General features: G+C 41.6%; 1 protein-coding gene across 1 annotated transcript in view; it reads right to left on the reverse strand.

Moving 5' to 3' along the window:
• Nucleotides 1-215: 215 nt before the first annotated feature.
• MAN2A1 (mannosidase alpha class 2A member 1) overlaps nucleotides 216-26,361 on the reverse strand; it is a 168,654-nt gene continuing 142,508 nt past the window's right edge. The window contains exons 15-22 of the mRNA XM_044275947.1: nucleotides 24,340-24,462; nucleotides 20,415-20,526; nucleotides 18,566-18,699; nucleotides 16,342-16,483; nucleotides 11,841-11,974; nucleotides 7,637-7,831; nucleotides 5,360-5,464; nucleotides 216-1,696 (exon numbers count right to left, since the gene is read on the reverse strand). Coding sequence (XP_044131882.1) covers nucleotides 1,544-1,696; nucleotides 5,360-5,464; nucleotides 7,637-7,831; nucleotides 11,841-11,974; nucleotides 16,342-16,483; nucleotides 18,566-18,699; nucleotides 20,415-20,526; nucleotides 24,340-24,462 — 1,098 coding nt within the window. The 3' untranslated portion in view covers nucleotides 216-1,543. The remainder of the gene's footprint in view (nucleotides 1,697-5,359; nucleotides 5,465-7,636; nucleotides 7,832-11,840; nucleotides 11,975-16,341; nucleotides 16,484-18,565; nucleotides 18,700-20,414; nucleotides 20,527-24,339; nucleotides 24,463-26,361) is intronic.

Consider the following 26,361-nt stretch of genomic DNA (forward strand, 5'->3'; position numbering starts at 1 on the left):
TTGGGAAGATCCATGGATAATCAGTTGGATCGTGAAGGTTAAATTCACATGTAGCAATAATGGTTTTCACCCAAATTTGTGTCTGGGAAATCTACAGTGGCAGCGAAGCAGATGGGATTTTAACAAATCTCAACCACAAGCTGAGAAAAATAGACATGGAAAATAACCTGCAGTGCAGATTTTAAATCCAAAGCACGTCAGTTTTTTTCTGCAGATTTTAGACTTTGCGATGCATAGGGTGAACTCCTCAGCAAATCTGTGACAAATCACATTTAAAACCTGCAGATTTTGTAGGGAGTTTCATAGCAAATTCCTCAAGGAATCTGTCAATCGATTTTATTTGATTTTTTTTCTGTTAAATCTACTCCACACATGTCCATAGCTTGGTTGGATTTTACCTGCTCTTTATTCCCTCAGGAGTCAAGTGGCATTGAGTTTTTTCAGCCACTTAATCTGTGGAAACTCAAAAAATAATTTATACTCAATAAACATGTACAGGTTTAAGGAGACAGGGCAGAAGTTACTGACTAATTGTCTATATACAACATAGCAGCAGCTATAACAAATACAGGTAAAAAAGAAAAAGGAAAAAAAATAACTACAGAGAAATAAAAAACAAAACAAATCCAAGCTTCTTTTACCTTTCTAACAGAACATACATGTTTCAGTATTAAATTACTTTGATTTAAAAAAAAAAAATTATAATAATAATTATATATACACACACACACACACACACACACTCTAGAAAAATCAAAGATAGAGAATATATATATATTTATTGTGTGTATGTGTGTGTGTATATATATATATAATTATTTTTTTTTATTTTTTTTCTCCATCTCTGATTTTTTTGTGTGTATATATACACATACTTATATACTTGAGGCTTAATTGGAGTTATCATAAAAGGTGGCTTCACCCGCGGCATATTTTGTGGCAGAAAATTCCACGACTGGAAATCAGTATTCATTTGAATAGGGCAGCAAGCACATAGATTTCTGCAAGCCCCAATAAGGTGAATGGAACTGATTTTCATTCACAGACTTTTCTGCCACAAGATCTGAAGCATGTGAAGGCACCCTAAAGAAATGCAGAAATTAGCTGTAAGTCCTGCCAACCAATTAAGGCAGACTAATCAATAAAAGACTACCTTGGCTGCTACAGGTTCCAGATCATTTCCACGTTCCATGCTAAATAAGCCCCTTCACACATCAATCGTCATCAGTATTTGGCACCAGCTACAAATCAAGTGCTTAATAAGGAACACATTTTGTAAAGCATTTTCCTTCAGTTGCACTAGTGGATTCATAAATTGGACAAGCAAGCAAATTATTACGTAATCCATTAAACCTGAGAATACAGAGATAATGCTTCACTCAAATTCTACTGTATGGAAGATGAAGGAGCATGGCTTCCATTGGAGGTGTTTTCAATAGAGAAGGCTGAAAGATATCCTCACAGTGTCCAGAAGTTGGTGTAACAATGTGCTTCTTTATTGCATGTGAAACACAGGAAACGTGGTTGTCACATGGAGCAAAGTTCACCTCAGTTTTATTCGGAATGTGTTAATGTCCATGGGGCTCATGTTGATTGTACTTAAGTTCTGAGCGTCTGAAGGGGAGTACATTAAGGATAATGTGGATGATTTTAGGCTCTCAACTTTGAATCCGCCAAAAAGTTCTTGAACCTGCATCTATAAAACACAAAAAAAAAGGCATTTTACATTTTGCATAGCTCTTATGGGTACAGTTTCTCCTCGAGGAGACACCACCTGCAGATGCAAGTATTACAGGCAAAGCTCACTGAGAAAAGATACACAAACTAGTTCTCCACCAGCAGGGAGAAAACTCCCTCTATCTCTGAGTTTTCTTCCTTCTGAGAAAGAGTTAATTTGCTTACCTTTTGCATGTAATTGCCCACATGTAGATTACACTTTTCAATTTCCCCCTAATCATATTGGTAGGTTGACCATTTCTTTGCACATTACCAACACAAAGTGGTTAAAGAAAAATAGGCATTTCCATAGGGGGATGTCCAGGCCCTGAGACAAACACCCCTGACGGAATAAAAGCAGCTTTTTAAAGAAGGGTGCATCTGGTTTTAATAATTAAATACCAGGGTGTCCTATAAAAGAAGTTTAATTTGTGGTGAATACACATATCTTAACAAATGGTCAAAGACCCACAGGTAACGCAACTATTCTGTAAAGTGTTGCTCCCCATGACCAAGAACCTTAAACTGAGGAACCTACTTATCAACATAATCTGGGGAAAAAATAGTTGATAGCTACACATCTCAAAAACATGTGGAACCATATGGCCTGACAAAATCCTGTTGAGGTCTAACTCTTCTAATACATGACTACTTGAATACTGACTAAAAGAGCAGGTTTCTGAGCAGTGGACACCCACAAGATATCTGAATTCACCAACAAGGCTAATGGACAGAGGATGTCCTAACATGATGATCTCTTCATGGATGAGGAGTTTAAAGGACACCTGCAGACCTAAACCAAAAATGTTTCAAGTGTGCTTCACATTTGCTGTAAAGCATCTGGTCCCAAACTTCAAACAAACAAAGATGTACTCTTAAAATTTCTCTTTCCTTAAAAATGAATGCATGAATAATATGGTTAAGTGACAATTTTTTACACATCCACCCTGCATAGTAGAACCTGTGTTGGTTCTAAACAAACAATTGGCTCACCCTAGGGAGATCTCTTTATATCCATACCAATCAGCTGAATGTGACATTTAACCATTTATGTTGACTACATCCATTTATAAAATTATATGCCACAATGTATAGTTAACGGCGTTGTTCCAGGATCTAAAATGCAGCTTTATTACCAGAATCTCTAGGTGTCGCACCACCGGAACCCCCCCACACTGATCACAAGAATAGGGTTCTCCATTTGAATGGAAAGCCACTGGCACTCCTTTCAAAGTATCTGGGATTGACAGAGTACGATGCTCAGTTATCTCTATCACTTCCATAGACTTTGCGCCACCACCACTCCATTCCAATGAACAACAAGGGACCGTTCCGTTTCCATGCTCGGTGGAGAGGTTGGACCCCCAGTAAAGAGACAGTAACCACCTATCCGGTGAATAGGTGATAACATTTTATTCTATTAACAGTTTACCACTAGGACAAAAGTAAAATTAAGTATCATTTATTACACTGATGAATGGTGCACTACTTCCATGACATCACTTACCGGTATTCTTTAAACACCTGAAAGGGTTCTGTCCGTGAGTAGTCATGTAGTCATAGTCTCTGCACTCATGTAGAAGAAAATGATGGCACGGTGCAGAAATAAATTCTGTAGACATCAGTTTTACAAATGTTTTCCCACCTACAGAGTTTAAGTTATGTGTGGCATCTTACAAATTTCTTAAGGTGTTTTTCCGTACTGCTTTCTTGCACGACTTTATATCAGAGTTATTTATGGTCGCTATTCCTGGCTGCAACAAAATGTTCCTAGACATAACCACATCTGAAGATGTTCTGTGCCGTGCCCCGGGGGAAGGTATACAGGGAGTGCAGAATTATTAGGCAAGTTGTATTTTTGAGGATTAATTTTATTATTGAACAACAACTATGTTCTCAATGAACCCAAAAAACTCATTAATATCAAAGCTGAATATTTTTGGAAGTAGTTTTTAGTTTGTTTTTTGTTTTAGCTATTTTAGGGGGATATCTGTGTGTGCAGGTGACTATTACTGTGCATAATTATTAGGCAACTTAACAAAAAACAAATATATACCCATTTCAATCATTTATTTTTACCAGTGAAACCAATATAACATCTCATCTTGAATGATGCAGACTTCTTCCTGTACCACTGCTTGAAGAAGGTGTCTTCCAGAAACTGGCAGTAGGACTGGGAGTTGAGCTTGACTCCATCCTCAACCCGAAAAGGCCCCACAAGCTCATCTTTGATGATACCAGCCCAAACCAGTACTCCACCTCCACCTTGCTGGCGTCTGAGTCGGACTGGAGCTCTCTGCCCTTTACCAATCCAGCCACGGGCCCATCCATCTGGCCCATCAAGACTAGCTCTCATTTCATCAGTCCATAAAACCTTAGAAAAATCAGTCTTGAGATATTTCTTGGCCCAGTCTTGACGTTTCAGCTTGTGTGTCTTGTTCAGTGGTGGTCGTCTTTCAGCCTTTCTTACCTTGGCCATGTCTCTGAGTATTGCACACCTTGTGCTTTTGGGCACTCCAGTGATGTTGCAGCTCTGAAATATGGCCAAACTGGTGGCAAGTGGCATCTTGGCAGCTGCACGCTTGACTTTTCTCAGTTCATGGGCAGTTATTTTGTGCCTTGGTTTTTCCACACGCTTCTTGCGACCCTGTTGACTATTTTAAATGAAACGCTTGATTGTTCAATGATCACGCTTCAGAAGCTTTGCAATTTTAAGAGTGCTGCATCCCTCTGCAAGATATCCCACTATTTTTACTTTTCTGAGCCTGTCGAGTCCTTCTTTTGACCCATTTTGCCAAAGGAAAGGAAGTTGCCTAATAATTATGCACACCTGATATAGGGTGTTGATGTCATTAGACCACACCCCTTATTACAGAGATGCACATCACCTAATATGCTTAATTGGTAGTAGGCTTTCGAGCCTATACAGCTTGGAGTAAGACAACATGCATAAAGAGGATGATGTGGTCAAAATACTCATTTGCCTAATAATTCTGCACTCCCTGTATAAAGCCACTCAGATGACAGAACATTAAAAGCATAAGCCCAGTAAAACCATAGGATTTGGGTAAGGGTACTTTCACACTTGCGTTAGAGGATTCCAGCAAGCCGTTTCGTTGCCGGAACTGCCTGCCGGATCCAGAAATCCGTATGCAAGCGGATCAGTTTGACAAATGCATTGAAATACCGGATCAGTCTCTCCGGTGTCATCCGGAAAAGCAGATCCATTTCTAAAAGGTCTGCGTATGCGTAGACCGGGAAACCGGATCCGGTTTTCCGTAACACTTGGTACCGAATCCGGCATTAATACATTTTTTATGGAAGTGTTCCGGAATTTTGGCCGGAGAAAATAGCGTGCTGCAGTATTTTCTCCGGCCAAATACCGTAAGAGGGACTGAAGTGAAGACATCCTCATGCATACTGAACGGATTGCTCTTCATTCAGAATGCATTAGGCTAAAACTGAAGCTTTTTTCCGGTATTGAGCCCCTAGGACAGAACTCAATACTGGAAAACTCTAGTGTGAAAGTACCCTAATCTAGTTCATCTGGTTTTTCCATACTCAAATGCTGTGCGTAGCAGTGGCTGAAAGTGAATCAAACTTCCACAACAGCTGGAGTACTCTCATTTCTTTACTACTATACCTTTCCCTGAGATGTAGAACAGTATAGCCCAAGGTCTTTATTTGCAAACTTGCAGTCAAATCCTTTCCTGTGAAGAATGAGAGCCGCTTCTTCTGAAGGCCCCACCTTAAAGCAAAAAGTGAACAATAAATAACATTCTTGTAAGTGCTCTTTTTATATAGCCAAATGATCAAAATGTACTAGAGGAAATATTGTAAGCAAAAAAAAAAAAAGGCGACATGAAGCCAGAAACGTAATAGTTTCTGTAAAGGTATGCGAATAGTATGCACCTATTGAACTGTTTCTCTTCATATACCCCCATGCATAGAGAGCTGCTAATGTTATAATCTATGCCTTACCGAAGAAACTAGGAAAACAGTTCTATAATAGGCGTCTCATACTAAGGCCTTATGCACACGACCGTTGTGTGCATCCGTGGCCGTTGTGCCGTTTTTTTTCACGGACCCATTGACTTTCAATGGGTCCGTGGAAAAATCGGAAAATGCACCGTTTTGCAGCCGAGGCCGTGATCCGTGTATCCTGTCAGTCAAAAAAATATGACCTGTCCTATTTTTTTGACGGACAACGGTTCACGGACCCATTCAAGTCAATGGGTCCGTGAAAGAACACGGATGCACACAAGATTGGCATCCATGTCCGTAGGTTGCTTTCATACAGACGGATCCGAAGATCCGTCTGCATAAAAGCTTTTTCAGATCTAAGTTTTCACTTCATATCTGATAGTATATTCTAACACAGAGGCGTTCCCATGGTGATGGGGACGCTTCTAGTTAGAATACACTACAAACTGTGTACAAGACTGCCCCCTGCTGCCTGGCAGCACCCGATCTCTTACAGGGGGCCGTGATCAGCACAATTAACCCCTTCAGGTGCGGCACCACTCGCCACCCCCCCCCCCCCCCCCCGATCATTGGTGGCAGCGGAGTTCTGATCGGAGTCCCAGTTTAATCGCTGGGGCTCCGATCGGTAACCATGGCAACCAGGACGCTACTGCAGTCCTGGTTGCCATGGTTACTAAGCAATAGTACAATAGTAGAAGATTCATAGTTACCTGCTTGCTGCTGCGATGTTAGTGTCCGGCCGGGAGCTCCACCTACTGGTAAGTGACAGGTCTGTGCGGCGCAATGCTAAATGAACTGTCACATACCAGTAGGAGGAGCTCCCGGCCGGTCACAGACATCGCAGCAGCAAGCAGGTAAGTATGAATCTTCTACTATTGTACTATTGCTAAGTAACCATGGCAACCAGGGCTGCAGTAGCTTCCTGGTTGCCATGGTTACCGATCGGAGCCCCAGCGATTAAACTGGGACTCCGATCGGAACTACGCTGCCACCAATTGATCGGGGGGGGGGGGGGGGGGGAGATGGGAGGCCACACTCGCCACCAATGTTGTTACTGCTATAGAGGGAGGGGGGGCCGATGGGGGGCGCACACTGTGCCACCAACGATTTATTACAATAGAGGGAGGGAGGGGCGGGCCGATGGGGGGCGCACACTGTGCCACCAACGATTTATTACAATAGAGGGAGGGAGGGGGGGCCGCACTGGCCACCAATGATATTCAAACTGGGGAGGGGGGGTCTGCCCCCTGCTGCCTGGCAGCCCTGATCTCTTACAGGGGGATATGATAGTACAATTAACCCCTTCAGGTGCGGCACCTGAGGAGTTAATTGTGCTGATCACGGCCCCCTGTAAGAGATCGGGTGCTGCCAGGCAGCAGGGGGCAGTCATGTACACAGTTTGTAGTATATTCTAACCTGAAGCGTCCCCATCACCATGGGAACGCCTCTGTGTTAGAATATACTGTCAGATCCGAGTTTCACGATGTAGCTCATATCCGACAGTATATTCTAACAGAGGCGTTCCCATGGTGATGGGGACGCTTCAAGTTAAAATATACCATCGGATTGGAGAAAACTCCAATCCGATGGTATAAAAGAACTCCAGACTTTACATTGAAAGTCAATGGGGACGGATCCGTTTGAAATGGCACCATATTGTGTCAACGTCAAACGGATCCGTCCCCATTGACTTGCATTGTAATTCAGGACGGATCCGTTTGGCTCCGCACGGCCAGGCGGACACCAAAACGACTTTTTTTTCTTGTCCGTGGATCCTCCAAAAATCAAGGAAGACCCACGGACGAAAAAACGGTCACGGATCACGGACCTACGGACCCCGTTTTTGCAGACCGTGAAAATATACTGTCGTGTGCATGAGGCCTAACAGTCAATACTTTCTGTGTGCAGAATCTCCAGTTTAGGTGAAGAAGCATACCTTTGCCTGAATTGTCCGCAAATTGACTAAGTGCACATCGCAGGGCAATGATGACTGGAGCGGAGAGAAGGCATCTAGTAGCGGAGGAGCACCAATCTCAGCCTGAACGGCCATAGGGATTACCGGATGGTTTAAGAAAGACGATGTGACATGACTTAACAGTGATGGATAACTGACAGACTTCTTTTCTTCACCCTATTGGAGCAAACAGAGAAAATGTAATGAAGGGTATATTTCAAACCGCTTCCACTACAATTTTCTATAGACATGGGTCATACGATTTGCAGTCATCTGGTAAAAGCAGATATTCAGGTCTCAAAATCTGCACTAAGCTCTAGTGCATGTTTCTTTTTATACCTCCCTATGGGCACCTACACTTTTAAATGCTGCACTTACTGACAACGTGAGCTGCCGTAGATTTGCCCTATAATTTAGGCCAGTGCCTGGCTTTAATTTGAGCAAATATGTTAATAGAAGGCACTTACTAATGTATTGTGATTGTACATATTGCCTCATTTGCTGGCTTGATAGATTTTTCCATCACATTATACACTGCTTGTATCCAGGGGTTATGATCACCCTGCAATACAGCAGTGGAGGCTGTGCTTTCCAACTATAAGCCCTCATGCACACGACAGTGCCGTCTTTTGCAATCCACAAACCGCGGATCTGCAAAAAAACAGAAGCCGCCTGTGTGCCTTCCGCAATTTGCAGAACGGAACAGGCGGCCCATTATAGACATGCCTATTCTTGTCTGCAAAACAGGCAAGAATAGGACATGCTATATTTTTGGGGAGGTGCCTCGGAACGGCGCAACGGATGCGGACAGCACACGGAGTGCTGTCTGCATCTCTTGCTGGCCCCATTTAAGTGAATGGGTCCACACCCGAGCCGCAAAAACCGGTGGCTCTGATGCGGACCATAACTACGGTCGTGTGCATGAGGCTTAAGAAGCTCCGGTATTCCAGGTGGCAGGATCGCGGGATTGAAAAATCAAGCCAGCAAAGGATGAAATATGAACAAATCACAATAAATCAGTAAGTTCTTTGTATTAACTTTCTCTACATAGAAAACGCCATTTTCTGAAGCAACAACACTAACTGCAAAGTAGTAAACTGGTGTACAGGCTTCGATAAATTCTCCAATTCAATGTGCAAGAAAAGATGGAAATAGCAGCTCTGAAGTGAGCAGCATTGTGAATGCAGCTCCAAACTAAGCTCACAATAAGTTATACAAAGTATTAACAAATGTACCAACTTTGTGAAGGTCTTAAAAGGGGTTGTTTGACGAAAAATATTCAGTTTTCAAAGCAGCACATGGATCTGAATATTTTTGTAATTGCATGTAATTAAAAATGTATTATATCTATATAATCTTTATATCAATGAATTTTATATGTACAGCGCCTCCTGCCGTTTGCTCTTTTTCTAATTTCTCAGTCCTGTTCATGGAGACTGAAGCACATTCTTTCCACTGCAAGCAGCTTCAGCAGAAAGGACACATCCCTGGGAAGGACATATCTACCGGAACTGGAGCAATAAATGGGGAGATCTCAGGATTCGTGTGAGGTACAGGGCTGGTTCTAGCTTTGTTACAAAGAGGTTCTCATGTACTAATATGTATGATTTTCATTTTTCACATTAATCATGGGAAAAACACTAATGTAAAATGCAACTTACCAACATACCCTTTCTTGAAGTGCTGCACTTTTTTCAAAGGTAAAGTTATGCCCCCATTGTTTGGTAACCCTTGCCTCTCATTCACACAGCATTTCAGTCCATAAGATGGCTGCAGATAGATGGGCATTTGACTACCTTCGGCACACCAGCTGCTGTGAAACTACAACTACCAGCATGCAAACATGGTAGGCTGTTCTGATAACTCCTATAAAAGTGAACAGAGCATTCTGGGAGTTGTAGTTTCAGAACACCTGGAGGTTGCTGATCCCTGGACTAGATGCATTACTCAGGCACCTCCATTGACATATACAGAACATTCAGCACCTGTGCATTCACTAGGCTTCAATAGAGGAGACTGAATAGGGTGGCCACTTGCTTCAGCCCAAAAAGCTGGACATTGGAGGCCATGCCCAATTCAGCCAAGCCAAGCCCCCAACTACACTAAACTATGCCACCTCTAATTGCCAGTAAAAGAAATGAATGACATGCCTAGTTACATTCTCCATCTCACTAATGGTGGGCAGACTGGAGAAAAGTCTTGCCAAACAAGTCGTAGAACTTCAAGAAATGATATATTATTAAATTGCACACATTTCTTAACGTTCGCTATAAGGTGGAAAACCTGTTTAAACACAAAATGTATAAAAGGTAAAATATTCTGAGCAAATTGTTTTACTTCAGCCAAATGAAAACCGAACGGGTTGAAAACCCCAGAAATAATTGCAGTTTATACGTTTCCATAATACTCTATTTTGAGGTGACTTGTGGTTATTAGAACCATATCACAATGACATTTGATTTTGTGTAAGGGGAATGTGAAATATAGAAAAGACAAGTAGAACAACAAATGCTCCACACCTAGCAGAAAGCTAACAAAAACTGTACAGCAAGACAGCTGACATGATGATTCCCGCCAGGCAATGTAATTACAACTCGCGCTACGTGAAGCGCTTCACAAAGGAACACCCCGTAACCTGAAATCCAAACGTGCAGCTCACTCCCTTAAAGGGAACCTGTCACCTGGATTTTGTGTATAGAGCTGAGGACATGGGTTGCTAGATGGCCACTAGCACATCCGTAATACCCAGTCCCCATAGCTCAGTGTGCTTTTAGTGTGTAAAAAAACAACTATTTGATACATATGCAAATTAACCTGAGATGAGTCAGAGATTGAAAATATGACTCCTCTGGTCACACAAGATATGACTCTTATGTTAATTTGCATATGTATTAAATAGTTGTTTTTTTTTAGTTTTTTTTTTACACAAGAAACGCACACAGAGCTATGGGGACTGGATATTGCAGATGAGCTTGCGGCCATCTAGCAACCCATGTCCTCAGCTCTATACCTAAAATCCAGGCGACAGGTTACCTTTAAATAGCAACAGCCGTTTCACTTTTTTTTGCTAATGTGTAGGGACAGTGACAGGGAACATTTTTGTAATATATTTTATTTAGGAAAAACGTTTATTTGTGGTAGAAAACTGGGGCTGAAATGTCCCTTAGGCTACTTTCACACTGGCGTTTCTGGGTCCGCTTGTTAGATCCGTTTCAGGGCTCTCACAAGCGGCCCAAAACGGATCAGTTTAGCCCCAATGCATTCTGAATGGATAAGGATCCATTCAGAATGCAGCAATTTGGCTGCGTTTGGTCTCCGTTGCGTTTTTTAGACTGTCACTAAAACGCAGATTGCAGCGTTTTGGTGTCCGCCTGACTTTGGGACGGATCTGTTTTTCACTGACACAATATGGTGCAATTGAAAAAGGATCAGTCCCCCATTGACTTTCAATGTAAGTCATGACTGATCCGTTTTGACTTAGACTTTTTTTTTTGAATGAATAATGCAAACGGATTCTTTCTGAACAGATACAAGCGTTTGCATTATCGGTGCAGATCCATCTGTGCAGATACAAGACGGATCCGCACCAAACGAGAGTGTAAAAGTAGCCTTAGCAGCGCTCTCTCAAATAAACATCCGTCTATCAGCATAGGAGAGACGGGCTGTGCGGGAGCTGCGGGCTTCTGCCTGCCCTGGTCCCTCACAGCCTGGTGGGCACAGGAGCCTGATGTGTTAAAAATTAAATACATGTTGCCCCTTTTTATTAAATATAATGGACTTGTCAGTGAGCTTACATAGTGTACAAGTGCTGTCAGTGAGCTGTTTTCCCCTGCACTCCTGGCGTACTTACAGCTCACACAGACATCAGTGCCGGTGGCTGGTTCATTAGGATGAGCAAGACAAAAAAAAAACTAATAAAAAACAAACAAACAGCAGATGGCGCTATACAGAAATTTTACTGCATAACTCAGTGGCTATGCCAAATTTTATATTACATGCAATTACAAAAGAATCCCGATCCAGGTACTAGAATATTTTTCGTAGGACAACCCCTTTAAAGGAAACTGGGCATCTGCTGCTCAGAAGATGGCGAGTGACATGACGCTGAGCGCTCGCTTCAGTACTGTTGCACACTTTGCAGCTGTCAACATCACAGAGTGAAATTTTGACCATGAATTTTACATACCTCATCTACTCCAGTCCTTTTCTCTAAAAGAAGTCTGAATAAATTAAATGTGATCTTGTTATCTTGAAGACCTTGCCCAAGACCACGGTTATCATCCTGCATCAGTCGACGGTCCATGAAAACTTCCAACTGACCTTGGGTGTAAAATAAGGCAATGGTTTACACAATCAAACGTCTGGAAACATTACATTTAAGCTGCAGCTGAACACTGCGCTGCCTTCATTTTCTCTATAAAACAGATACAGATGTCAGGCTTAATAATCAGCGGACCATTTGTAAAAATTACAACAGAAGGGAAAAAGCAAGCGGATCAGAAAAAGAGCAATTTATTCTGTCTCTTTAGGCATGACTCATTCTACTGGATTAAACAGTTGCAGGGGGAAATTGACTTTCACTGACCCTTTTGTTTCACGATATAGTATAGCCTTCCAAAACATTATAAAAATAAAACAATAACATAAAATAAAATAAAAACAGAACTAATAAATAGGCCGGTAGCTGTTCCACAATATTGCGCAACGGATGCGGACCCATTTTGCGGACATGTGAATAGACCCTTACAGTCTGTTATTTGTACGTTACTCTTAGGGCTTTATCACGTGTGTGTGTTTGAGGCTCAATTCGGGGCCTCCATCAGATTCCTGCATGCAGGACTCTTAGTCCAGTAAAAAAAAAAAACAAAAAAAAACAGGGGTCCGAACAGAAACTAAACAGACTGCATGGTTGTCAATGGAGTCTGTTCAGCCCCACTCATCTGTTTTGTGATGAATCTGACTTCTGTTATTTTTGTTGCCTTAACCCTGTAATGGAGCAGAACAACAACAATTACCGTTAGTGATGTGAATTCACCCTTATATGGTTCTGATCACAATTTGTTTTGTTTTTTTATAAAAATTTATACAAAATAATATATACAGAACACTCAATTTGAAAAGTCAATAAGGGATTGAGCTCTTGTAATATAATTTATTTTATTCCTCTTCTATTTTTAAATATACCATCTTTACTTAAAGGGGTTGGCTACCTTTTAAGTGATTGCCTATCCTCAGGATAAGCAAAGCTATCACTAGCTAAATGGCGGGGGGACCAACTGTCACGATCAGTGTGGGGGGAAAACACCACACAGAACACAGGAGGGAAGGGGAACAGTAATTGGGCCTGGAAACTAGGGAAGGAACAGGTCACCTCCTAAACAACCCCAATCCGTGCCCCAACTACCCATCAATATGAATAGACCTTGAAGGTAGGAATATTCATATGCAGGATACCTAGGCCCTTATATCCCTATAATACCCTGGGATAAGATTAGGACCAGAGACAACCCATTCTTCCCAGATGGATGAATAGAAGTCTCTGTCTCAGGCCCAGCTACAAACAGGGAATATAACAAACACAAACACAATACTTCTGAAGAGAAGGACGAGTAGAAACACCAAAGAAGACCTCACACCTGCTCAGCCAAACCCAAATGAAGCTATGTACCGCATAGTCAGAAGGGTGGGGTCAGACTATAAAGGGTAGAAGTGATAAACACTGAGGAACAGCTGAGAAAAGGGAAGTAGTCTTTAACCCTCTCAATACTGAATCAAGAGAAAACAAGGAGGCTGTTAGATTCCTCGAAGCTCAGCCAGTCTCCCTGATCTCTTGACATCAGTCACCTGAGGGACCGTGACACCAACTCCCTGCACCCTGGCGATTAGCTTTTCATCAATAGCTCCAGTGCTGGAAGCAGATAGCTCCTTCTACTGGACTGAGCTCGTCACTGCAGCGTTTCTCCCATGGAACTACCGTATTTTCTGCTTTATAAGATGCATTCTTTCTCCCCCCCCCCAAAAAGTGCAGTGTGGGCCTGGAGAAGACCAGAGAGCGTGAATGTTGGAGAGACCACTGGACCTGTGAGTGTTGGAGAGACCACGGGACCTGGTGAGTGGAGCAGAGCAGAGGTGGTAAGTCAATGTATTTTTGTTTATATCTCTGTGGGTCTGATCTGAGGTCCGATGAAAATTTTTTCTTATTTTCCTCCTCTAGAACCTAGCTTCTAGGCAAAAGTGAAAGGGGTAACTAGGGGATAAAAGGGGTTACATAAATTATGCCCTATCCACAGGTGACCCCCACCGATCAAAAGAACTAGGTCCTGCGCCACCTGGAATGAATAGAGTGGTCAGTGCGTGTGGCTGCTCCATTCATTTCTAGGGCAGTTTCAGAGATAACCGAGTGGATAGGGGATAACTTAAAGGGGTTCTCACTTCAGCAAATAACTGTCTCTACATGATAAATGCTAATACAAGGCACTTCACTAATGGATCGATGGCCTATTTGCGCTTCTATGGTCCCGGCTACCAGAAAGGCCAGTGATTTTTTCTATAGTGTGCGAGCAGGACCACAGATGCTGGATTGCCGGGTGGTCGTAACCATGGAAACAAGAAGCGTATAATGTCATGGAAAAAAAAAGTCTAGCCAGCAAAGGAAGTGAAATGGATAATATCAATAAATTAGTAAGTGCCTTGCATTAACTTTCTCTACATGATAAATGCCACTTGCTGAAGTGAGACAACCCCTTTAATGTAACCGGAATACCCCTTTAACCTCTTCAGGACACATGACGTACCGGTACGGCATGTTGTCCTGGTACTTAAGGACACATGACGTATCGGTACATCATGTGCATCTCCATGCGCCGCCGCCCGGTGATCGGAACAAGGTACCTGCTCAAATTATTGAGCAGGCACCCATTCCCTCCCTCCCTCCCCCTCCCCCCCGTGTTGGCGATCGCCGCAAACCGCAGGTCAGTTCAGACCTGTGGTTTGCGGCTTTTACCTGCAGTTGCGGCGGGCAGTGCCATCAGGTCCCCATGCGAATATCACATGACCTAACCCCTCAGATGAACACCGTAAAAAATTAAAATAAAAACTGTGCTAAATAAACAATTTTTGTCACCTTACATCCCAAAAAGTGTAATAGCAAGCAATCAAAAAGTCACATGCACCCCAAAAATCATACCCTACCTAAGACACAAAAAATTATGGCTCTCAGACTATGGAACACTAAAACATGATTTTTTTTTTGCTTCAAAAATGAAATTGTGTAAAACTTACATAAAAAATAAAAAGTATACATATTAGGTATCGCAGAGTCTGTGACAACCTGGTCTATATAAATAAAATATCACATGATCTAACCCGTCAGATGAATGTTGTAAATAAAAAATAAAAACTGTGCCAAAACAGCTATTTCTTGTTACCTTGCCTCACAAAAAGTGTAATAGAGCAACCAAAAATCATAGGTACCCTAAACCAGTACCAACAATACTGCCACCCTATCCTGTAGTTTCTAAAATGGGGGTCACTTTTTTGGAGTTTCTACTCTAGGGGTGCATCAGGGGGGCTTCAAATGGGACATGGTGTCAATAAAAAGTCCAGCAAAACCTGCCTTCACAAAACAGTATGGCGTTCCTTTTCTGTGCCCGTACAGCGGTTTACTACCACATATGGGGTGTTTCTTAAACTACAGAATCAGGGCCATAAATATTGAGTTTTGTTTGGCTGTTAACCCTTGCTTTGTTACTGGAAAAAAAAATAAAAAAATTAAAATGGAAAATCTGCCAAAAAGGTGAAAAGTTTTAAATTGTATCTCTATTTTCCATTAATTCTTGTGGAAAACCTGAAGTGTTAACAAAGTTTGTAAAATCCGTTTTGAATACATTGAGGGGTGTAGTTTCTAGAATGGGTTCATTTTTTAGTGGTTTCTATTATGTAAGCCTCGCAAAGTGACTTCAGAACTGAACTGGTCCCTAAAAATTGGGTTTTTGAAAATTTCTGAAAAATTTCAAGATTTGCTTCTAAACTTCTAAGCCTTGTAACATCCCCAAAAAATTAAATATCAAAATGATCCAAACATGAAGTAGACATATGGGAAATGTAAAGTAATAACTATTTTTGGAGGTATTACTATGTATTATAGAAGTTGAGAAATTAAAACTTGAAAATTTCCAAAATTTTTGGGGTATCGCAGCTCAGCCTCATTCACTTGAATTGGGCTGAACTGCTCCTAGGCCACGTGACACATGAATGTGTTGTCCCGATGCCTTCTCAATCAGCTAATTGGTAGGCATCCCAGGTGTCGGACCCCCACCACATCCTGAGGATAGGTCAGTTTAAAAATCTCAGAATACCTCTTTAATCTCCAAATATATCACTTTGATCACGCCCTGTATTCCTTCATTTTCGTCTGAAGTTAACATGTTAGAGAATATTAGAGGGCACAGAATTTAGCCATTTAACTGCACAAACTTATTTGTTTAGTGACCTGCTGCTGCTAATCCAAGCAATTTTATTCAATCTATTTTAAAATGAATACACATTTGGATCTCCCTGCATCTCCGTTTAATTAAATCAGAAATTACTTTGGCCAACGACTCAGCATGAAGGCAAACAATGTAGCAGCAAAAAAGTCAGGTAGGTTAGGAAGAGTCAAGCATGGCAGAAGAGCATAATCAACTCACCACTTCTCAGGCTCGCAACGCCCAGAGCCTGTGCAGCGTGCAATGTTAACCGGCAGGCGTTATCCTGAATGTAAGCCATCGTAGACATTGGATATACATTAGCTTGGAGAGGTAATTTGCTCAAAGTTTGACGTGGTTGAATCTGTTAAATATTTGCCACAAAGAATAGATTAGAAACCTTCTTTTACTGCAGTAGAGCATTTGTGCAATCTATATAAAAAGGTTTTTTATAAAAAGGGACCCAAGCACAAGACTGGATATCCTCCAAGAGATCTACATTGGGTGCATTTTTTCATTTTTAAGAATCTACTCTCGATTTTTGATTTACAAAAATGAATATACACTCAGAAATACACACAGAAAACACAACACATGTGCAATGTAAAAAGGCGGTCTAAAGAACCTTATAACATGGTCTTAGAATACCGGCAATGAACGTTCCAGATAATTGCACCATGTAAATATGCTGCCAGCCCCACAACAAACAAGCAAAGTACTCGTTTGTTGAGGCACATAAAAATAGGCGTATGTCGGCACCACATCGCTCTGTGTAAGCAGGGATGTGTTGCCGACAAACAATGATTCTGTATGGGGATGAACAATTGTAGTAGCCATCGTTTATCCCTATACTGAGAGGACGATTGCTGCATGTTAGTGCAGCTCGCACACAGCAGGTAGTGATCGGCAAAGAAAAGTTTGTACCCAATCACCACCCTATGTTTAGGCCCATGTAGATGGGTCCTATAGCAGAGCATACATAGATAATACCTGGATAACTATCTAGATTGCTTTATAGATGTTAAGGGGGTTTTCCAATTATTTAAAACAAGAATCCCTTGGGTCAGATTCTTGCACCCTCCCGATCAGGTGTCTGAAGTGGCCATGGTACGCCACCAAGAGATGCATCCCCTTGTTTACCAGGCAAAGCTCTATACTTTTAGCATCAGCTATGTCTCGTGTTACAATTCACTACCGCTTCATCCCATTCAAGTAGGAAGGTAGGAATGGGAGTGGCAGGGAATCAGGAAGACTAGTAGGACTTCTTTTTACATCAATCAGCACCTTTTTAAAAAGATTTTCACCAGTCAGACAACCGCTTTTAACAGTGATTTTACCATCATAGTTAGTGGTGGCATACCGTTCGTATACTTTGAATTAGGGCTGCACGATATGGGAATTTTGTGCGATTGCGATTAGGGCCCTAAAAATTGCGATACCGGTATGCAATGCAATATTTTAAAGGGAATTGTGGTAGAGGTCTATTTGCTTTGATTTTCAAGGCAAAAGCACACAGAAATTACTGATAATGCAGAAATGTAGTTATGCTTAACTCAAGAACTGAAATGCACAGTGTTTTTCAAAATAAAACATCTTTTACTAAATTAAATAACATATTTGCATTACTGCAGAAGTACAAAATAAAAAACTTGCCATTTTCTTAATAGCACTGCACAGAGCAGATAAATAGAATAAATAGAGTAACATTTGTTCATTAAAATAACGACTTGCCTCCAGCCCCTCCTCCCTCCCTGCACTGTAACTGATGCATCGCCGGCCGCGCTGTGCAACATAGTGGCCAGCGATACATCCGTGTCAGCCACGTAAAAAGTCAACCATCGCTTTATAAGACGCAGTGCCATTTTCCCCCCACTTTTTTCTTTTTTGGGGGGGGGGGGGTGGCGGGGGGGGGGATAAAGAGTTTGTCTTATAAAGTGAAAAATATGGTAATACAATTGCAGCATTTTTGGGTCGGCCAATTGGCGATATGGCGATTTATTGCGATTGCTTTGGCAATATATTGTGCAGGCCTACTTAGAATGAAGTTGCCATTTTGCCTGCTAAGGCTTCATTCACATGTCCACAATTCCGTTACTCTTTGCGGAACGGAATTGCGGACCCATTCATTTCTATGGGGCCTCATTATGTGCTGCCTGAATCCGTAAATGCAGACCCGCACTTCCGGGTCTGCAATTCTGATCCCGAAAAAAATAGAACAGGTCCTATTCTTGTCCGCAATTGCGGACAGGAATAGGTATATTTTTTTAGTGCTGGCGATGTTCGGTCCGTAAAATGCGGAACGCACAATGCCAGTTTCTGTGTTTTGCGGATCTGCAAAACACACACGGATGTGTGAATGGACCCCAATTGCTGTGGCTGCAGCTCACTTTTTACTGCACAACCAGGCTCTCATCTACCCACTACTGTAGCTGTATAGATCTCATACCTGGAACCCATTAAGGTCAGAATAAAACTTGTTCTGACTGTTGACATCTGATGATATTCTCATGACAAACTCACGATTGAATTCCCCTCGGATGTCCACAACATTAGTCAATTCTGGAGACTGCCCTTCAAGGCCTATGCGGATGAAGCAGATATGAAACAGACACAGGTGAACAAAAGAGCAATTTACAAAACCTCAAACAGTTGCGTCAAAAATGTACTTTTACTCCTTTTCTAAGATTTTAATCTTCTAAACTGTTTTTTCCTACACAACCTTTATGTCTGTACCTGAATATGCTTCCTCTACCTCCTCCATCCTGCTTAATATACAAAGAAAACCTCTATGTACTTCTTACAATTGGTAAATAAAAGGTATAACCTCTGCTGCCCGACTAATCCACCTCTCACCCGGTTACTCCTCTGCCAATCCCTTCACTGGCACCCCATTGCCCAGCGAATTCACTTCAAAGTACTAACAAATACATACAAGGCCATCCATAACCTGTCCTCTCCCTACATCTCTGAGCTACTTTCCCGATACACCCCCACACGCAATCTCCGATCCTCACAAGACCAGATTCTCTCCTCTTATCACCTCTTCCCACAATCGCCTCCAAGATTTCTCCCGTGCATCCCCCATACTCTGGAACTCGCTACCCCAACATATCAGACTCTCACTTACAGTGGAATCCTTCAAAAGAAACCTAAAAACCCAACTCTTCAGACAATCTTACAACCAGTGACCCTGCTGCCTCTATACCGCCATGACCAGCTTCACCCTCTCCCACACCATGTAGATTGTAAGCCCTCACGGGCAGGGCCCTCTCCTTCTGTACCAGTCTAACTAGTCTTGTTTATGCTTAGTGCAATTGTCTGTATTATGTATGTATATCTCTTCTCATATGTACAGCGCTATAGAATGAATGGTGCTTTAATAATAAATAATAATAATAAAAATAAAAAAAGGAACCCATCAGTGAGCTGCCAAGATGACTATATTCACCAGACAACTCCTTCAAATTACATTTTGCCTGAAATGGCATTGCTTTTTAGAGTAAAACAGTTATTTGCAATCAATGAGCCTGTATAAAACATAAAAGATAACTTCTGCAAATAGTGTAAAAACTAAAATGTACAGAATATGCGAGAAGACAGCATATGTAAACTAATCCCATATCAAATCACGGGGCAGATGTACTATACTGAAAACGCACCAATATTTTGGAGTACACATTTTGCACCCGATTTATTAAGTGTTTTAGACACTTAAAGTGGAATGACTTAGCAGAAAGGGATGTGACTTCATAGAATAGGGGTAAAAGTGCCTTCACGCGATAAGGGAGAAAAGAAAAAGGTGGAGTAAACTTACAGTATATTAGCAAGTCTAAAGGTGTGACAGTGATCAGCCAGCCATCAGATTTTAGGATAAATCTGGCGCAGTTTAAGAAGGACCATTTAAAATGTTTTACACCAATGTTGTGGCTTAAAAATATCGTCACAAATTATGGCCCGTACATATTTACGCCATAATTTGCATCTTCATTTTTCTCTCCAAGTTTCAAAAGCAGCTAGTGGTCAGCATGAGAGGGCATGGCCTCCAGACAGATTTACTATCATTTACACCAGACACTGGCGTAAAGCATAGTTGAAATCTACACCAGATCATAGCTGCTGAAGATGTGAATTTCTGGCATGTGGGCTGCGTGGAGATATGCCAAATATATTAAGAGGCCTATGCACTCTGCACCAATGGACTTTATACCAACACTGGAGCTTGTAACGCCAGTCTTAGTTTACTTTGTTAGCTTAGGTAGTCTTAGTAAATCTGCTCCAATGTCCTGAAATCTCACCTTCAACATTGTACAGCCGAGCCGTGTGTGTGACATGACTGAAGTAACAAACAACTTCACTGAAGAGATCGCCACGAGTGACCCTTACAATTGGTGGATCATACACATAAGGCTGAAAAGGGAAAACAAAAAGATATAAACCTTCACGAACAAAACTGATCCTAAAGTAAGGACAACAAAACCTTTTTTATTTTTCAGGAAACCCCTAGCATTGAACATTTTACATTTACGTTAATGGGGTTGTCCTGCCTTACCAAGTAATGGCCTATCCCCAAGAAAGTCTCTCACTCGCTGATCGGCAGGGATCAGACAACGGGAGCAGCGCTGGAGCAGGAGCTATTTCAACTACAAGAGACAGAGTGTAGTTCTGACGACAGCTGATCAACAGAGGTGCCAGTTCCCCACTGATTCGATAGTTATGGCTTATTCTGAAGAAAGACCATCCCTTTGTAAAGCAGAGACAACCCATTTAAAGTTCATCAGTGCTTTACTTATCTTGGACGGATTCAGAGCTAAATTTCCTCTTAAATCTGCTACTTTTATCGTTTTATCACACTGCACGGCATTGTGGGAGCTCAATCTAAAGTAAGATTTTGTTTAGATGGGAGATTGCACATGATGCACTGCAGATACATTCCATTAAGGAACGAGCAGAATTTCTACGTTGGATTTGGGAGTGAGTGGAGCAGAAAACACAATTCAAAATCGATGGTCACTGTTAGGGATGAGCAAAAAACTTTGTTATACTGTACGGAGTTCCAATTCCGTACAGTATTAGAATGCATTGGCTCTGATGAGCCGAAATTATTACTTCGTGAAGTTGTGCAAGACTTTGTGTAATAACTTCAGGAATTAATTATTACTGCAAAAAAACGTTGGTACCGAACTCAGGTTCGGTTCCTAGTGGTACCTTGGAACAAAACCAGAGTTCAGTACCAAGGTTCTCTCATTAAGTCCCAAAGTTATTACATGAAGTCTTGTGCGACTTCGCGAAGTAATCATTTCGGCTCATCAGAGCCAATACATTCTAATACAACAAATGTTTTTGCGAATAGACTTCGGATGTACCATCTGAAGTCGATTCTCTCATCCCTAGTCTGTTTCAGGAGCTGCATTAGAGCACGTTCACATCAGTGTTATTGTCTGTTCTACTGCCCAGTTATAGGAGCAGAACAAAAATAATGGAAGGGCCGGAACCCAACACATTGCATATAATGGGATGCATTCGGTTTCCATTCTGGAGAACATTTTTTTTCTTAGCGGAGAAAAAAAAAATTCCTGCATGCCGATTTCTGTGGCGAAGGCCCCGAATGAAGCTTCCAACGCAGTCTGAAAATACCTTTAGTCGGGCACAGCGTCATTGAAGCATCGGGGTTGGGGGATGGCACAGACGAGTCGCTAGTTTCATTGTAAGTAACAGTAGGATTTTCTAATTAGGGCACGTTCTGACAATCGTATTTTAGCCTGTGCATCTACATGTTTCCAGCCAAAAAGCAGATCCCATCAGGGAAGCCTAGAAATATCATCTACACATCTTGACCAGAGGTATGCAGATGAGCCACAGGCAGTAAAACACCTGCCCTTCATGTGCGGCCATTTTTCAAATATTCAACAGGAACTGCAAAAGTCTGATAATTGTACATTCATATAAAAACTTCTTTTCTTATTAGTTTGCATCTAATTAATTCTAAAAATGAATTTTCCAGCAGCTTAACATTTTAGCTACTGTTTGACATTACATCCCTTAGCCACTAAATAAATGTACGACAGGAGCAGTCATTTCACCGTTAGAAATGTGAAGAGGAAACCCTCATTTCCATAAACTGCTGCCAGGAAAGTGTAATGATATGCACAAGTTCAGATGGATTTTTTTTTCCTTTAGCAAAATGCACATGGTGAGGAATACAAAACACAGAGTGCCCCGCACCGAACACCAGGGCATGCAGCAACGCAGTGGAGGAAATCGCCTACAGAGGAGAAAATGAGTTTAACTTAAATAAACAGCTTAAGTGGGGAACCCTTTCATTCACAGACTCAATACTGATAGTTACTGAAATCTAGCGTGACATTATGATAATGAATATGACTGAAATGTCTGTGCGCTGCAGACAGGAACTGCTCATCCGCAATATACAGAGCATCGCCATAGTCATGCACGGTAATAATGATGATTCGGCTCAGTTATCTGCATTTAGACATGTGGCATGACAGACTAAAAACCATTTTATGACAGTAAAAAGGTACATTCTCATCAGTTTGCCTTAAAAAACAAACAAAAAAATAAAAATAAAAAATGAGAGCAAATACTTAACAAGACACTGTTGCCCATCCAGTGCTTCAATATAGCGATACTGCCTTCCAGTTTTTACCTGGCACCGAGCAGTGGAATCAGAAAATAATGTTTCATAGATGACATTCATTCATTGTAACACTGTTTCTGGAAAGGTACTGGAGGAGGTTTGTATCTCCCACAGAATTCTTAGATAGGCGAGGTAAAATACTGAAAATCTGGGTTGCTTCAGCAGTGTCGTTTGCTGAGGATATTTGACGGGCTGGATTTTTATAGAATGGGAGGTAGTTGGACATGCCATTCCCTCCCCACTCGACCGTTTTACCCTAGCCTGAGGCAACCAAGGTGTAGCTACTAACCTAATTAGGCTGGGGATAAGAGTCTTGAGAGTATCATTGTAAGGGTTTATGCACACAAACCTATTCCCCCCACCATCCATTTTTTTGGGGGGGTGGGGGGGGGGTGATATGTGGAACCATTCCATTTTTTTGGGCCGCAAAAAATTTAAATGACTCAAAGTGTGCATACCCTGTCTGTATGTCTGTTCCACAAAAAAAAAAAATGTCCTATTGTCTGCAAGGACACGACTGTTCTATTAGGGGTTGGCCCTTCTGTCCCGCAAAATGCACATGGCTGATATTAGTGTTTTGCGGATCCACAATTTGTGTACATTCACGCGACCGTATACTGCATAGCCTGGAAACTGTAACTCACCCTGCTATGAAAGCCTGATATACTATGTGTTTAGTTAGCACCCAGACAGGTAGGCATTTTGTTTATGCATTTTTCTGTTAACTGAGAACTTTACCAAAGTGCGTAGAAAAGTATGGGCTGCAGTTATTGTTTTGAACTTTTAACCTGTTGAATCCAGTGGAGTCTGTTATCGCCAACCCGGTCCACAAGTACAAATCCCGACAACATTCATTTCATAGCTTGGCAAAGCTCCTTTTGTAAATTTTTATGATAATCTACACAAGAGATACTTTTCTGGACTACAAGTGGCAATATCAACCTGTATCCAACATATACTGAAGTCTGTAGACAGGTGGTATATCATTCTCACAGAAGTTCTAAGAGTTGATTTCCTCCCCCCCCCCCCCCCCTTTTTTTGGCCTAACATAATTAACACGTAGAAAAAAAAAACCATTGCAATAGTATGTACAAATTTATTACTCCCACCTTAAAGAGGTTCTCCAGGATGTAACAATTGATGACCTATTCCTAGGATAGGCAATCAATATCAGATGAGCAGGGATCTGACAGCCTGCAGTCCTGCTGAATAGTAGTAACTCTTGCGCTGGAAGTACACAGCTCTGTCCCATTGTGTATTGGACGGCACTGGTTATAACGGTCCTACTGAAGGAATGGGGGTTGCGCTGCAGTAACCAGCTTCGTCCACTACACAGTGGATGGAGCTGTGTAGTTCCAGCACTACTCCCAAACAGCTAATTGGTAGGGGTGTGGCGTACCAGACCCTGCAGATCAGATATCCGTTGTTGAATCTTTGAGAAACCCTTTCACAATATTTGAAATGTTACTATATTCCACATATTTTTTTCCCCCAAGAACCTACAATCTATTTAACAATACCACATACACATGTAGAGACAGTCCTTGAATCAAAGTCAGGCATACCTTGGCATCACCATCAGGCAGGAACAGGTAAGCTCCGCTTTTATCTCTGTTGCTTGTAGTACCGTACCAGGTAAACTCCACCTTCACATTATGAATTTTTCCATCTTCCTTTAGTTTCATTTGCTAAAAGAAAGTTTTCATCAGATTAGTGAACAAAGCATTGTAATGGGTCTTCTATGTTCAGAGCCGCTCACTGAATGTGCTTCATTTCATTTGTCTTAAAGTGCGAAGAATGGCAGTCTCAAAATAAGTGGGAGATCTAGGAACAACCATTTAATCCCTCACATTGATGCCTTGAATATAAGATTTATCCATTTATATAAAAGGAATACAAAAAGGTTAAAGTAACGTAAAGTAACATAGAAGGAAGTAGTAATCAAGAATTCCTAAAACCTGCAAAGAAAAAACCAAACAAAAAAAAACCTCACTCATCCATTTGAATGTCCTGCGGCTATGGTCCCCGATACAAAAAGGGTCCACACTTGGATGCAGCGGTCAAGTGACAATCCTTGTACACCTAACCCCTACATCCAAGCACTGGCCTCAGCGGTCACATGCTATGACATAACACCTATGACACTTTCTGTCAATGAAGCTGTGTGAGGGATCATCTTTTACAGGATAAATGATATATTTTATTGATACCATTGTGCAATATATAGGACCTTTTGATACTATTTTATAAAAAGGAGAGGTGATCTACAAAAAGTGATCTACAAAAAGTCTGGCATTAGTTTTTTTTTTGGCATTCACCACAAGGACTAAATAGGATATTTTAATAGATAGGGTCATTAAACGGAAGCTGAGCTGCAGAAAGGTAGCATAGCCACTACACCGTGGATGAAGCTTCCCTTCTCTGGTGCTATCCACGGTGGTTTTCTGGCTCCCCAAGTTGTTTTGGTTCGCAGCCGAGGCGCTGTTTTGGCGGCTCGGATGCGGACCCATTCACTTCAATGGGGCCTCAAAAGATGTGGACAGCACTCCATGTGCTGTCCGTATTAGTTGCTCCGTTCTGTGGCCCCACAAAAAAAATAAAAATAAATATAACCTGTCCTATTCTTGTCCGCGCTTTGCAGACAAGAATAGGCATTTATATTAAAGGCTGTCTGTGCTGTTCCGCAAATTGCAGAACGCGCACGGACGCGTTCCGTGTTTTGCAGACCACAAAACACCACAGTCGTGTGCATGAGGCCTAAATCACACCAGTCTGATATTAAATGACTTCTCCTAGGTCATCAATATCTAATCTATAACCTGGAAAACCCAGGTGGCTTGGGAAGGGGGGGGGGGGTGGGTTGGTACAAAAAAATAAAAAATAAAATAACGAATAAGGCTAGTTTCACACTAGTGTTCAGAGATCTGGCCTTCTGGAGCTCTCTGGATCTAGCATTACCAGATGCTGCCTTAATGCCTGCCGTTTAAATTAACTATAATGGGGACCAGCGGCGATCCAGTAGCAAACCAAATCCTAGGACAGCCTGACTGATCTCTGAATGCTTGTGTGAAACTAGCCTGAGAAACTAGGATTTCTTTTTTTTTTTTTTTTTTTTTATATACAGTCCTGATCAAAAGTTTAAGATCACTTGAAAAAGGGCAAAAAAATCTTATTTTACATTGTTGGATCTTAACAAGGTTCCAAGTAGAGCTTCAACATGCAACAAGAAGAAATGAGAGTGAGACAAAAACATTTTTGAGCATTCAATTAATTGAAAATAACGATTAAACTGAAACAGGCTGTTTTTCATCTGATCCAAATTTTAGGACCACATGCCTTTAAAAGGCCAAATCTGTGCAAAGATGTGGATTCATTGTCATTTTCTGTCAAGTAGTCACACGTTGTAATGGCAAAGGCAAAAAAACGCTCCCTTTTTGAACATGGTTGGGTTGTTGAACTGCATAAGCAGGGTCTCTCACAGCGCACCATCGCTGCTGAGGTGGGACGCAGTAAGACAGTAATTTGGAATTTCTTAAATGATCCTGAGGGTTATGGAACAAAAAAGTCAAGTGGAAGACCCAAAAAAA

This window comes from Bufo gargarizans, chromosome 1 (genome assembly GCF_014858855.1).
Source record: "Bufo gargarizans isolate SCDJY-AF-19 chromosome 1, ASM1485885v1, whole genome shotgun sequence".
NCBI lineage: Eukaryota > Metazoa > Chordata > Amphibia > Anura > Bufonidae > Bufo > Bufo gargarizans.